The sequence below is a fragment of the Sceloporus occidentalis genome, unplaced genomic scaffold (genome assembly GCF_023333645.1).
Source record: "Sceloporus occidentalis isolate IW3139 unplaced genomic scaffold, rSceOcc1.0.p SCAF_76, whole genome shotgun sequence".
NCBI lineage: Eukaryota > Metazoa > Chordata > Lepidosauria > Squamata > Phrynosomatidae > Sceloporus > Sceloporus occidentalis.
In genome coordinates, this window is record NW_028317056.1 from 1,920,185 (window position 1) to 1,935,944 (window position 15,760).

At 42.1% G+C, this 15,760-nt stretch overlaps 1 protein-coding gene across 1 annotated transcript in view; it reads right to left on the minus strand.

Moving 5' to 3' along the window:
- The window catches only part of LOC149285743 (regulator of G protein signaling 11-like), a 38,244-nt gene extending 24,472 nt beyond the window's left edge, over positions 1-13,772 (minus strand). Inside the window, exons 1-4 of the mRNA XM_089494830.1 lie at positions 13,710-13,772; positions 10,225-10,321; positions 6,956-7,006; positions 2,613-2,719 (exon numbers count right to left, since the gene is read on the minus strand). Coding sequence (XP_089350956.1) covers positions 2,613-2,719; positions 6,956-7,006; positions 10,225-10,321; positions 13,710-13,772 — 318 coding nt within the window. The remainder of the gene's footprint in view (positions 1-2,612; positions 2,720-6,955; positions 7,007-10,224; positions 10,322-13,709) is intronic.
- Between the last annotated feature and the right edge of the window lie 1,988 nt (positions 13,773-15,760).

Consider the following 15,760-nt stretch of genomic DNA (forward strand, 5'->3'; position numbering starts at 1 on the left):
TCCAAGGTCGAAATTATACACCATGTGACCTGCGGTGTCTAAATGGAGGGCCCTGATTTACCAGACATTTTTTTGCTAACTGTAGCCTCCTAAATCCACAATTTTTGTTGAGTCCCTCAAAAGGAGGATCTCTCGGTGGTTCTCACGTTCCCTTGATTCTAAATTTGCTTCTGCCTTTGGTCTCCGTGTTAAGGAAGTCCCTGTAGTTACCGTGAAGCATTTCTAACAACACTGCCATAAAGCAGTCTGCGCCGTAAGATTTAGCAGCAGTGGGCGGTTCCCAAATATCACATGATCACCAACAATGGAGACCTCCGGGTCTAGCAGATACAGTAACCATAATCTAATAACAGGGCATAAAGACGGACGAGGAGCCTGAGGAGCCTGAGTCAGCTGTAGGCACTCAAATATGGAAGACGTCTTAGCAAAGGAGTCTAAATAATTACCCCCCAACTAGGGGGTATCTGTAAATCTTCCACCTGCATGTGGATTATACACAAAATTCCACTTCCAATCCTTATCATTCTTAATGCCGTTCCAATGCTCTTTATCACAGATCACGAACCTCTAGAGATTCCTCCACAATGCTTTTTTACGAGAATCTTTCTTGGATCGCAATGCGTCGGGGAAGCAGAGCGGGGGAGGGGGGGGAGGCGAGGTTAATTTTTTATTACAAGGATATTATGCGACACAAATTGGGCAGACTGTGTATTTAAATCAATGTCTGGATGAGGTACGTTGATCTTGCTGTTTATGCCCCAAGAGAAGCAGCCATCCGCTCGGCGAGTTTATAGAATCCTTGACAGATTACAGTAATTAGAAAAGATAGAGATATTTATAGCCATATTGCTTCTAAAAAAAAACATATTTTTAATATATTTTTAATTTTTAAACATATTTTTTAATTAAAAAAAAGTCTGTTTACAACCAAAAATATTTTCACTAATATACATTTGCATTCCTGTTCACACTGCCCTGAAATGCAAATTAATTCCTTAAAAGGTAATAAAAGAACAGAGAGTGAGAGAGAGAGAGACAGAAGGAGTGACATTTCAGATCTATCCGGAAGCATTACACCTGTCTAGAGGTATTAATACTCAGACACGAATGCCCCCATACTGTCTCAATCCATTAAAATAAACAATAGTTATTTAGGATTGTTTCTTTATTCGGGAGGTCTTGGGCAGAGATCACAAATATTGTCATGAAGAAGTCTTTTTGGATTTGTGATAGCTTAAGAATGAAATGAACTATTGAGATCTGAGAGGTCCATCTAAGCGTTGTTGCCCTTAAAATCCCCCCCGCCCAGCTACGTGAACGGAAAGTGGGCTGTTGATGTGGACAGAGCCAGATGTGGCATCAGGAAAACCAAGACAAAGCTAGACAGGTTGTAGACACGGTGACATTATGTGGCGGGGCAGCACAATCTCGTGGAAGATGGTCCATGAAGTTGTGTTGCCCACCACTCTTAAAGTGTAACGTCAACATTTCTCCAATGATCGGTTTAGCTGTGTCTTGGCTTGGCCAAGAGTTGGGTCACGAGTCTCCAACGTTCTGTCTAGCTGTGTCTTGGTTAGGCTTTGGCCAAGAGTTGGGTCACGAGTCTCCAACGTTCTGTCTAGCTGTGTCTTGGTTGGGCTTTGGCCAAGAGTTGGGTCACGAGTCTGCAACGTTCTGTCTAGCTGTGTCTTGGTTAGGCTTTGGCCAAGAGTTGGGTCACGAGTCTGCAACGTTCTGTCTAGCTGTGTCTTGGTTAGGCTTTGGCCAAGAGTTGGGTCACGAGTCTCCAACGTTCTGTCTAGCTGTGTCTTGGTTAGGCTTTGGCCAAGAGTTGGGTCACGAGTCTGCAACGTTCTGTCTAGCTGTGTCTTGGTTAGGCTTTGGCCAAGAGTTGGGTCACGAGTCTCCAACGTTCTGTCTAGCTGTGTCTTGGTTAGGCTTTGGCCAAGAGTTGGGTCACGAGTCTGCAACGTTCTGTCTAGCTGTGTCTTGGTTAGGCTTTGGCCAAGAGTTGGGTCACGAGTCTCCAACGTTCTGTCTAGCTGTGTCTTGGTTAGGCTTTGGCCAAGAGTTGGGTCACGAGTCTGCAACGTTCTGTCTAGCTGTGTCTTGGTTAGGCTTTGGCCAAGAGTTGGGTCACGAGTCTGCAACGTTCTGTCTAGCTGTGTCTTGGTTAGGCTTTGGCCAAGAGTTGGGTCACGAGTCTGCAACGTTCTGTCTAGCTGTGTCTTGGTTAGGATTTGGCCAAGAGTTGGGTCACGAGTCTGCAACGTTCTGTCTAGCTGTGTCTTGGTTAGGCTTTGGCCAAGAGTTGGGTCACGAGTCTGCAACATTCCATCAGCTATGTCTTGGCTTGGTCAAGAGTTGGGTCATGAATGTGTTACTTAACACAATACTGCTACTTTTAATATTAGCTAGAGTGAAAACATATGGCTGGAGCACCTAGTGAAGCAAAAGCCTTCGGCTTCCTTCAGCTATTGCCACAGTTGGTAAAATATCTCTTGCACCTGCAGAACCTTGGAGACTCTCTTTGCCTCTCCCTCTCTCTCTCTTTCTCAGGTAGACATTTCCCGAGGGAATCTAACTCCATACTCCCCAGGGCCCGGCATTACCTGAAATCTGTAAGGGGAATCATCTGCTTTAAGAACGAGATTCCGTGGATCCTTCAGGGGGTAGATATAACCGTACTTAACAAGCAAATTCCCGAGGTGCAAGGACTCTAGGAGTGGAAACAGAATTAACTATAAATATACGAAAGCTGAGAACGAAATAAGACAACAGACTGGGATTATCCGCCTCGGTCCAAGGTGGATTCCAGCCACACAAAATATTTAACCATCAAAAAATTCTATACGTGATGTCAACATTTATTTAAAAGGTTCGACGCTTATCTATAATAATTAATATTATGATGTTTAGGGTTATAATGCGTTGTTAAAGGGCATTGTGCATTTCTATGGATTATTAGCTAAACATTGTAACACCATAAAAGAACGTGGAACTTTATGCTTTTAAATGTTTCCATCTCATCCCCTCTCTCCTCTCTCTTTTCTCCCCATCCAGACTATATTCTTATAGCATAAGCGCATATTTTCTAAACCATTTTACTAAATCGTATAAATCCTCCCATTCTCTCCCTTTTTTAGTGATTACGAGTTATTTCAAGTATTTTATTTCATATATTTTTTTTTTAAAACTCTTTCATGTCATTCTTTGACTTCTGTATTTTACTTTATCGCCTCCGTAAAACAGAACTCGATTCCCACTCGTTTCATGCATAATTAAAGGCCGCTGATGAAGTAACGATCCCTAATCTGCCGTAGCGCTCCATTAGATGCACTGTTTGCCGAGGGAAGCATTTCAGCCTCCAAAAAACAAATGTTTTTTTTTGTTGTTTTTTTTTCCTAATGTATAAATGCATTTATTCTGTCACGGCGGTCCTCAGTATTCACGCTGATTGAGGCATCAGAATTTTACATGATTTAGACTGATTTAGAAGACTTTGAGGAGGGGACGGATCCTCGTCACGGTGATGAGCAGCTCAGTGATTTCTTGGTATAAAGGCCCCATGATTTTTGTACTTGAGACATTTGGGTAACACATTTTGGCGAGTCGCTTCATAGAATCTTCACGATGGGCTATTAAAGGGTTAATAAATGAGTCTCAGAGTCATCTCAATAAGAAACCATTGGTACCAATGATGTCATAGCGCAAAGATTGTGGAATTAAGCGTTACCTGAGAACCTCCCGGGGGAAGCGGCCCCTTCAGAGGAAGTGACTTCATATAGGGGCGGTACGGGGCCGCCCCAACCAGGACACGAACCAATAACCCTTTCTGTTATAGGTTATCTCACTAACAATGATGTCAACAGGAAGAAGAGGCCCACAGACAAGGCTCCTACCGAGTGATTACTATGCAGAGAAATGACATCATATTAGAACATACTAATTCATGCCTGTAACAAAGATCCGTCATCCGATACAGCAGGAAATAAATGTATCGGAACTCGTTAAATCTCTTAAATTACAGCAGAACTGATAACGCTGCTAAAAAGTAGCAAAAAAATTTCAAGAAATAACCTTTCTGCTTGGTTTGATATACAGTAATATACCCCCTGACAATGTATACAGTAATATACCCCCTGACAATGTATACAGTAATATACCCCCTGACAATGTATACAATAATATACCCCCTGACAATGTATACAGTAATATACCCCATGACAATGTATACAATAATATACCCCTGACAATGTATACAGTAATATAACCCCCAGCCCTGTATACAGTAATATAACCCCCAGCGCTGTATACAGTAATATAACCCCCAGCGCTGTATACAGTAATATAACCCTCCAGCGCTGTATACAGTAATATAACCCCTAGCGCTGTATACAGTAATATAACCCCCAGCCCTGTATACAGTAATATAACCCCCCCAGCGCTGTATACAGTAATATAACCACCCCAGTGCTGTATACAGTAATATAACCCCCAGCGCTGTATACAGTAATATAACCCCCAGCACTGTATACAGTAATAACCCCCAGCGCTGTATACAGTAATATAACCCCCAGCGCTGTATACAGTAATATAACCCCCAGCGCTGTATACAGTAATATACCCCCCAGCGCTGTATACAGTAATATAACCCCCCAGCGCTGTATACAGTAATATAACCCCCCAGCGCTGTATACAGTAATATAACCCCCAGCGCTGTATACAGTAATATAACCCCCAGCTCTGTATACAGTAATATAACCCCCCAGCACTGTATACAGTAATATAACCCCCAGCGCTGTATACAGTAATATAACCCCCGGCACTGTATACAGTAATATAACCCCCAGGCACTGTATACAGTAATATAACCCCCGGCACTGTATACAGTAATATAACCCCCAGGCACTGTATACAGTAATATAACCTCCCAGTGCTGTATACAGTAATATAACCCCCCAGCGCTGTATACAGTAATAACCCCCAGCGCTGTATACAGTAATAACCCCCAGCGCTGTATACATAAATATAACCCCCAGCGCTGTATACAGTAATATAACCCCCAGCGCTGTATACAGTAATATAACCCCCAGCGCTGTATACAGTAATATAATCCCCAGCACTGTATACAGTAATGTTTTTATCAGATTTTGCTCCAATAAACTCCCTTTATCTGCAGACCTGGAGCCGCCGTCGCTGTCAGTCATGTGATATTTTGGGTGACTTTCCCGGCTCAAACACCACACTGAGCTGATGCTTTATGGCGATGCTAATGAAGTCTGTTCCTCCATAGACGTTCATTAGTCAGAGAGTCTGGCTGGGTGATTAAGACTGAGCCATTCTACCTTTTCAAGCGGGAGATCCGCTTGAAAAGGTAGAACACTGACCTGCAGACGGCCGCTACTATAAGGTGAGCAAGTGAGACGGGTGCAGCCGGTTACCACGACATATCTGTCCCTGTATCCATTCCATGCCCAATATTCTTCCAACCCCTATCTTGGATACACAGTATCACTATGGAATGCTTTCAAAATATACGCCTTCATATAAGATAAAAGGCAAACATTTTCCAAATGAGTTTGCACCTGCTGTGAATTAGCAAATGAAACGCGTCCCTAAAGGGATTAGCTAACCAGAAAAAAAAAAGCTAAGCGATTAATGTAATGGATGGGGGGGAGCGGAGAGGGACGTGAAACAGAAGAGAAGAACTTTCTATAAAGATCCCCACGGGGGAATCCAATTTTCCTGCACAGCAGCGATGCCCTTATTATGGAAACACCTGAACTCGCATCGTGGGTAATAACGCGACACTAAACCCCGCCACGCTATAAAAAAAAAGCTATTTCATTTCTGAATATTAAGTAAAAAAAAACAAAAAAAACAACAGAAATGAATGATTTTCATAAAAAAATAAAAATAAATTTTTTTTTTCAAAAGCACCACCACAAGAATTCACATTCCTGGTAAGATTTAAGGTTTTTAGGGCCAGCAGTGATATAAAAAAAAATCTAATTTTTGTTCAAGCGGAATGTCATGAGTTAAATTTAAAAAAAAAAAAAAAAGATAGAAAATGCAAAGATTACTCCACGGAAATTCATCGGAATAATGAGAGGTTATGTAAGCTTCTTTGGCATTCGGAATACGGATTCACGATGATTGAGCTACTAGCGGAGTCTAGAAGATGCAGCTCTGATCTGATGGGGTCTGACTCGGGAGACCCTTATTGTCCGAAATCGGCGAGACTTTGATGTGGTTTCATCTTAAAATCCTAAAGGATGCATTCGAACCTCCTGAATAATCGATCCCTCAAAAAAAATAAAATATATTGATTCCTGTACGAAAACTCAAAAACATATCTGCTATACATACCAACTGTCCCGAGTTTAGGGAAAAAAATACAGCTAGCTAGGAAACTTCACTAGAGCAGAACCAGCTGGCAGATTGTGTCGATGAGACAGATATATTCTAAAAAGGGTTTTTTGGGGGAAAAAATCTCTAATGTGCTTGTAAAAAAAAATAAAGAGGTTTAGACGGCAGCCTTACGGAAGGAATGATGGAGATTGTAAGGATCTCCGGAAACATTAGTCTTCCCCGCTTATAAAAACGTGTAGGGGGCTACTCGCTAGATTGTGGATTGCGTGAGATAAAACATCTCACGGACTCCGTTATATATCAGGCAGAGGGGATCCTGGTACTAAAAAGGCTGAGCTGGCCCTGCACAATGTATAATTCATACAGGGGGAGTTCAGGAGTGCCATTTGCCCTACACATTACAAAGAGCCGCATCGGGCCATGGCGTTAGAGATGGCCTTCCGTAACTAATAGCAAGGCTGGCGAGTCTTCTTCACCCAACTCACAGTTTAGTAAATAAAGCCCTATCCCCCCCCCCCCCCCAGCTGCTCAGAACCATTACACAGACCCTTGGGGTGGAATAAAGACTGGATCATCTCACCTTCTTCACTGATGGAGAGCTTCTGGATCAACCATTCCACCACATCGTTCCCTGGACCAGAAAGAAGACAAACGCAATGGATAAACACGCTGAAATAACAACAGATTGTAAGCTCTTGGAGCAAGGTTCTCCATATACTCTATCTCCATTTTCACATTCTCACACTCCACTATATAAAATGATTGGGGTATTAGCACAGTCAGGTCGCGGGGTCCCCATATACGCACCCCCTTTTAGATGTACGGCACATGGCTGCGTCTCAGTCGGGATGCTGGGAATTGTAGTCCCCTGCCTGTGATTAATTGTAGGTTTCGTCAGCAGGGCAACAACAGGCTTTAAGAGGATATGAAACACACATTACAGGGTCCCACGAGCCTCCCAGGACCCAGGGGCTTAATTATCTTAATGAAGGAGTTTACTGCAGACATAATGGAAAAGAAAACGATGAAATGTTACATTTATGATTTATTTCCACCTTCAGCTGCGCGCCGGGTGTTAGAGAATAATCCGATCTGGGACCTTACACTGATATTATCAATAAACCCGATAACGGTCATAGTGTATGCTGTACAAACGGAAAACACGGCATAAACCCCCAGCGCTGTATACAGTAATATAACCCCCAGCGCTGTATACAGTAATATAACCCCCCAGTGCTGTATACAGTAATATAACCCCCAGCGCTGTATACAGTAATATAACCCCCAGCGCTGTATACAGTAATAACCCCCAGCGCTGTATACAGTAATATAACCCCCAGCGCTGTATACAGTAATAACCCCCAGTGCTGTATACAGTAATATAACCCCCCAGCGCTGTATACAGTAATATACCCCCCAGCGCTGTATACAGTAATATAACCCCCAGCACTGTATACAGTAATATAACCCCAGCGCTGTATACAGTAATATTACCCCCAGCGCTGTATACAGTAATATAACCCCCAGCGCTGTATACAGTAATATAACCCCCAGCCCTGTATACAGTAATATAACCCCCCAGCGCTGTATACAGTAATATTACCCCCAGCGCTGTATCTGCAGATCTGGAGCCGCCGTTGCTGTCAGTCATGTGATATTTTGGGTGATTTTCCCGGCTCAAACACCACACTGAGCTGATGCTTTATGGCGATGCTAATGAAGTCCGTTCCTCCGTAGACTTTCATTAGTCAGAGTGCCCTGTATGGTGATTAAGACTGAGCCATTCTAATGCCCCCCACAGGCAGTATGATAAGGAGTCGCGGTGTTTAGTAGATCGGGGGTCAGATAACAGAGCGAGAATCATACAAACGGCTGATATGCGGCTGCCTGAAAACATTTATATTATGGGGCAAAAAACAGAACTGGGGTAAAAAGGAAGCCCAATAAGACTAATGACATCATACCCTAGTGCCCAATCAAGAACCAAGCATCATGGCTGCAGCTTCTTCCTGGAGGTCCAGCCTCCTCTCTGTCTCCTGCACCCCATTTATCCCACATAAAGAATAGGGGCCCGAAGCTCTAGATTTCTGGTGGTCTGCTTTATAGGATGGTGACTGACCGAGTCAGAAGATGGAAAACCCTAAATCTAGATATTATTGTGATGATGACCTAATATCTTCCCAACCCAAAGACCGATCTCATTGAACTCCAAATTTTCAGTCATTTCCGTCCTTTTTCACTCATTATTATCTAAATATCTCCATTTTGCCGTCACAAACGCAGCTAAGGGCCATACTTCGCTACAGCTTCGTCGATGTGACCCCCCCCCAAAAAATCCCAAATCACGTCTCGGCAGAACAAAAGCGGTGAAAAGAGGCCGTTTAGCCCCAAAAATGTAACAGAATGCATTGTTATTAAGAACATTCTAAACCAGCGCTCAAATATTCGAAGAAAGTAGAATTAGGACAGGCAAGCATCTGTTGCTAAAGGCAACCGCTATTTATCGCACGGTTAGGCGCCTCTGGCAGCGAACAGATTAAACCGCTCTGAATCCTGAAAATTAAAGTCCATGAATTATTTACTTTGTTTACTTGCATGAAAAGAGTTTAGATTCCCGACAAAGAATCTGCAGAAATAATGAAAAAAATAAAAAAAAACAACAACAAAAAAAAAAGTGCCTTCTAAAATTAGACACTCGTGTTTTCATTATTCTGATCATAAAGCTAAAAAAAAAAATCGTTGGCATTGCTCAGAAACTTCCCATTTCGCTGTTTATTTTTAAATTCAATTTTTCTTTCTAAAAAAATTATACTAATTTACGAAGAAAAAAAATCTTAAATATACTTTTATAAAGTTTCAGTTGTTTTTTTTTTTTTTAGGGGGAAAATGACTCATTATGGAAGCGACAGGTAGAGCACTGAACTCCCACAAATTCCGCTTAAAAATAAATCTGCGGGGGGGGGGGGGGGAATAAATCAAGGTTTTTTATTGTAACAATTAATTTTATTTCTTGGTTATTTTGTCATCAGCTATGCAGTATGAATAAATATTTTATAAATCGCAGATTCATTTTTAAAATGTGTTTTTTTATTATTAATTCATTCATTTATTTTCTTGAAGAACCAAAAAAATCTAAACTAAAATATTTTTTTAATAAAATAGAAATTATTACTTAAAGAGACGGTGGCCACTAAGTGTTTCTGTAAGCGACCCCCATTTTTTTCGGTTAAGTCACTTAGTACGTATGGCGTACGTCTGGAGCTGGAGGGCCGCAGGTTGGACACCCCCAACCTGCGGCCCTCCAGCTCCAGACACAACTCCATGTCTCTACTCTAGCTGTCCGACCGACAACTGGTTGAGTGCAGACCCTCGCTGATGATGTCAGTCCGCTTCTCGGCCAATCAGCTGAGACCAGGGGCTGAAGCTCCCTTGATTGGACACTTCACTCGATCCCCTTATAGGTGAAAATGACCTCACTCACTGCAGCGGCGAGTGACTGCCGGAGAGGACATCGCCGGGGCAGGCGCTGCCGGCCGCTCTGAGCGAGGAGGTTGTTGCCTTCTCAAAAATTAGAAAAATCAGTTTGTGTTCTTTTGAAGATCAGGGATCTCCATTGGCTGGTGGCCCAATGGGGCGACCAGGTTCTCCGTCATGCGGCCGAGGGGTTTCTGCCCCCTAGTCCAGAATACGCCACAGTCGGCACCAACAAGGTTTACAACCAATGAGTTCAACCCCCTGGGCCATTACAGACCAGGTCTCCGTGGAGCTGTAACCCAGTCTTCCCATTTCCCGGCCGGCGTCAGTAATGAACACGGGAAATGCCGGTAAGGTGATAAGGGTGCGACTTACCGGTCATCGCGTGGGGAATAACGGTAATCAGGAGCCTCTGGTTTCTCATTTTGATGCCGACGTCCGGATCCTGCATGGCGACGATCAGACGCTCCATCTGTTTGAGAAACAAGAACAGAGAGGGTGGTAGATAAGTGGAACAGCCTCCCAGCAGAAGTGGTAGAGGGTAATACAGTAAGGGGTTTTAAACATGCATGGGATAGGCATACGGCTCCTGAACGACTGATTAAGGTTTGAGTCTTTACAGACGGGACGCCATCATTATTTAGGAAGGGGAATGCGTTTTGCTCACATAGAGGTTGGTTCTATAGCTGAAATATCTCCCCGTATCGCAGGGCATCCTCTGCCTGGGACGCAGCCCTGTAAATACAACTCAGACGTCCAGTTAACTGGAGGCTTCCGTGGTGTCTTGTATCGTTGCATGGCTCTGAGGATCGGATCCACCTAATCACAGACCTCGCGCTTCAATCTGAAACATGAGCTGCGTCTCTGCCGGCCGGGAAGCCATCGCTCTAATGGGCTTCTCCATTTACTGGAAAGGAGTCTCCCGAGTGGAGGGCAAAGAAGCCGTATCATCAAATATTTGTTATTGCAATTCTTGTTAAGCCTTTAAGCTCAAGTAGGAGTGACCACCTGAACCATCAGCCACTCCAAAGAGGGGGCAGTAGATACGTGGAACAGCCTCCCAGCAGAAGTGGTAGAGGGTAATACAGTGAGGGTATTAAACATGCGCAGGATAGACATACGGCTCCTGAATCTAAGACGAGACCAACGACTGATTAAGCTTTGAGTCGTTACAGCAGGAGAAACACATCAGAGACAACGAATCGGCTTGTGCGTTAGAGCGTCAGCTCCATAGAACAGAGCTCTCAGAATATTCAACAGATTTTTTGTGTTTTTTTTATAATTATTGCACAAAAGAACATATGTTGTGGGTAACCCGTGTCTGAGATATAACGCGAAGCATCAGCTTCCTGTTCCGGTCGTAGCGACCCTCCGTGAAATCTCTTACTGATCTTAAGACAGACGGAGGATTTTACGAGTCGCTCTGCGGTGTCAGATTTCACTCGACATAAAAATGATAATTGAGAAGAAAATGAAGAAATCGAGATAAAAAGGAAATGAAGACATAAAAGCCAAATGAGGAATTATTATTCTTAACATAAAATTGAATGTTCTAAGAGCGAGGGTTCCGCGCGTAATAAATTATAATGGAATTGATCGGATCTTCGCGCCAATAGGGACTCGGCAAAGAAACCTTTTGTGACTTTTTGTGACCATTTACCCAACGCGTTTTACAGACATTCTCGACAAGGAAACTGCTTAATAGTAACCCTCATGGAAGGGCTACAATGACCTGAGTTCTGAGTGGAGGATCCAATCGCCCGCAGAGGTCACGGCTAATGGGCATCAGACCTAGACTGGCACGCCCGGTGGCCGTCAGCGACTCATACTCACCCCCATCTGCTGCATTAAAGCATAGCATGTGGGCCACACTTATTTAGCCACAGGCGGCCGACGGCCTTAAAATGCCAGTGCCGCCTCGTCATCGGCAGTCTGATAGAGCCAACGCGCAGCGCCAGTCTGCCGCCGACGGCTTCCCCCGGAGCGCATGCCGGCCCTTCACATTATATAGAATGGAAAGTAACCAGGAATAAGGAACCCGGGGAAAGACTTTGGAGGGAAAGGTTCTAAAAACACGACGAGTAATCAGATTCAAAAATATATGTTTCAATAGCAACTTTAACCCATTGCGTGCCAGCACTCGATGACGTGACGTGACCTGTACCTTACGCTCCTGTTGGTTAAAGGGCATCAACCAGAGGTTTTCCAAAATTTATTTGCAATGACCTCTTCACCCCTGCTTTCCATGCACTTCCCACTGTGGTTGTATGTGTGTGAGTATGTGTGTGTATGTGTGTATATGTGTATGTGTGTGAGTGTGTGTATGTGTGTGTAAGTGTGTATGTGTGTATATGTGTATGTGTGTGTATATGTGTGTGTAAGTGTGTATGTGTGTATATGTGTATGTGTGTGTATATGTGTGTGTAAATGTGTATGTGTGTGTATATGTGTGTATGTGTGTGAGTGTATATGTGTGTATGTGTGTATATGTGTGTATATGGGTATATGTGTGTATCTGTGTGTATATGTGTAAGTGTATATGTGTGTATGTGTATGTGTGTATATGTGTATGTGTGTGTATGTGTGTGTAAATGTGTATGTGTGTATATGTGTGTGAGTGTATGTGTGTATGTGTGTGTATATGTGTGTGTATGTGTATGTGTGTATATGTGTATGTGTGTGAGTGTGTGTATGTGTGTGTATATGTGTGTATGTGTGTGAGTGTATATGTGTGTATGTGTGTGTATATGTGTGTATATGGGTATATGTGAGTATGTGTATCTGTGTGTATCTGTGTGTATCTGTGTGTATATGTGTGTATGTGTATATGTGTGTATGTGTGTGTATATGTGTGTATATGTGTGTATATGTGTATATGTGTATCTGTGTGTATATGTGTGTATGTGTGTGAGTGTATATGTGTGTATGTGTGTATATGTGTGTATATGTGTATGTGTGTGTATGTGTGTGTATGTTACATTGTTACAGGTTAAACTGACATTCTTTATGCTTTGTTTTTGCTATAAATAAAGGCAGGAAATACATTATTCGGGATCGATACACTTATAGGAAGGAAGAACAGGTTGACTCAATTAACCCTTTAAGCCCTAGACTGCTTTGTTTTGGGCTTTTTTTTTAAAAATATAAAATTAAATTAAATGAACCTGCTATTCTCCATTAACACTTTGCATTCATGCATCATTTCCAAAATACCCGGAGAAATGTGAGTTTGTTAAATTACATTTAACATTTCCAGTCCCGGAATGATTTAACACCATTACATTTCAGGATTTTTTTTTCCAAAGTACATTAAGAGGTTAAATGGAACTTAAAGACATGCATTTCCCCCATCCTAGTCTCCTCTCTCCTTCATTCCTGGATTCTATTTCCTGTAAATATTTTGTGATTTATTTGGGGATTTCTCTGGGAAAAATATTTAAACCAGACCAGTGTCCTGATGTAACACTAACTGGGTAAGTTGCAAAATGTTCTACATATATATATATATATATATATATATATATCACCCTTTTACAAATATATATATACATATATATATATATACATATAGGCGTGTATGTGTATACATCACACACACACATATATATATATATAGGAATATGATAATAATAATAATATTAATAATAATTAGAAACATAATAAATATATATGAAAAATATTAGTGCATGCCATTGAAGGGGTTAAACCACAGCCTAATGCTGGACAGTTCCCTGTATATCTCCCCTAGTGTGCAATATATTAACAGCCCCAGACACCCATAACTTGCATTCTCTGTGCAAGTTGTGGGTGTCTGGGGCTGTTAATATGTTGCAGGTGGGGAGAGGGGCAGACGGACTCACCTTGAGCAGGCAGGACATCTGGACTTTGCAGTTGTTGCCCTGCTGGAGGCTGCTGATGGTCATTGTGAGTGTGGAGGGGAGGCAGCTCTCTGCAGCTGGGGCTCTCTGAGTTCCTAAGGACTAATGATGCTGAGCTTTCTGTCTGCACCGTTTTAATCCGTGCTGCCTCCTAGTGGCAAACCTGTGCAACTGCAACATGGAATAAAAAAACTGGCCAGGGATGGGGCAGACAAAATGTATTTTTTTTAATCAATAAATTATGTAATTTTAGAATGACCTTGGTCACGAAGTGTATCTTAAATAGGCAAATGCTTTTTTTAATAAAAAGTGAATTATTGAATTTTGAATGTATCCTATACTGTACATTTGGATATCTATATTTCTATATTTTCTTCCTTCTACAGAATCCAGAAAATGTAACTCATCATCAGTCGGAAGTCCTCCAGGGGCAAAAGCCACGGCCACCCCATATAATTTGAGTCTTCGGTTACCCAGATCAACTGCAGCATTTCTATTAAAAACAAAACTGTTATACTAATCAAAAATCAATAACAGGCATGCACAAAAACAACAAAAATGTGACCGTACCCAGCACCGGCCTATAATGTAACATTTCTGCACCTTTTTTTTCACCCCAAGGGTCTGATATCTGTAAGGGACTGAGAGTTCCAAAGTAGGAAGACGATTAATATTCTGACCCCATATAAAGTATTTTCCAAAAGTTAATAATATTAGGAACAAATGCAAACGTCTTCTCTGAAAATTAAAACCAGAGCAATGCAACAAAAATAACATTTTCCGATGAATAAAACCTTAATGAAAACAAGCGGCTTAATCCAGGAGAAAACTGATATTTCAATATTAGTAACAAAAAAATAACCCCCTACAGACAGTCTGTCTAAACACCCTCTTCACCCTTCAATGATGACATCGTAAGCAAGGCAGGGGTTAAATAAATATCACATGCACATATGACTTTGTTTTAGACACATTTGAATGATATCAATGAGATGCAGTTTAAGGAAAATTCTGGGATGGGAGGAGTTTGGACAAAGTGGGCAGGGTTTATGTGGAGCTTTCATGATTCCCCACCCATGAGGATCATGTAATTGATAGCAATCACAACTTGGGCCGGCCCTGATGATGACGATCTGCTACAAATGTTATAATATTTTGTTTGTAACTCTGTTAAGCTCCAAGTCCAGGACAGGTAGTACTCAGATATTTGAGAGTGGCTTTAGGGGCACATAGAATATAGTGAATCAAAAATTACATGGCGTATCAAAATCATAAAAATGTGACTTTGTTTTAGGTAGAAATTGGTTAATTAGCCAAAATAAAAAAATCTTAATGTTTATTTAATGCATAGATTTGAACAATTAACGCCTTTATTATTACACTTATCAGTACTGACACCTAGTGGCCAGATCTCACTATGACAGATTTATTGTTGAGCTACACATATATTTCTAATGTAAGTTTGGAAAATATCAAAGCTGTCCCATTTTCCTCTCCTGATCCCCTCTTTCTTCCACTGTTGCCCCTCTCCCCTCCCCCGATGCCCCTCTTTTCTAGGAGGTCAGAATGTTTGCTGGGTATGAGAGGATCGCAGGGTTCTACAGCCCTAAAAGCCCCGATAATGTGTATAGAAACAGCAGGGAACGGCTTTATACATTAAATACATTATTCTTGTTCTAAATGCCCCACTCAGTTACACAAATACCCGGCAATAGGGCACAAAGCTCTGCTCTCAACCACACCCCCTAAAATAAAAGTGCCCCTCCCTGGCCATTTAAATACCGGGAGGTATCGATTGCCTCTTTAGATTCCATCGTGATGAAGAAACATTTACATATGTTTAGCGAGTACATTTTAATATAGCGCCAGACTTGCTTCTATTTCCTCCCCAGCAGCCACTCACTTTTAGGCGAAATGAGGACTCTGGGGAATTATATAACGTTTTTTCCGTGTAATTGTTAATAATGGCAACTTCCAGCTCTGGTTTACAATGTGAGGAATAAAAGTTTGGGGATGTAACACGGAGTCCCCGC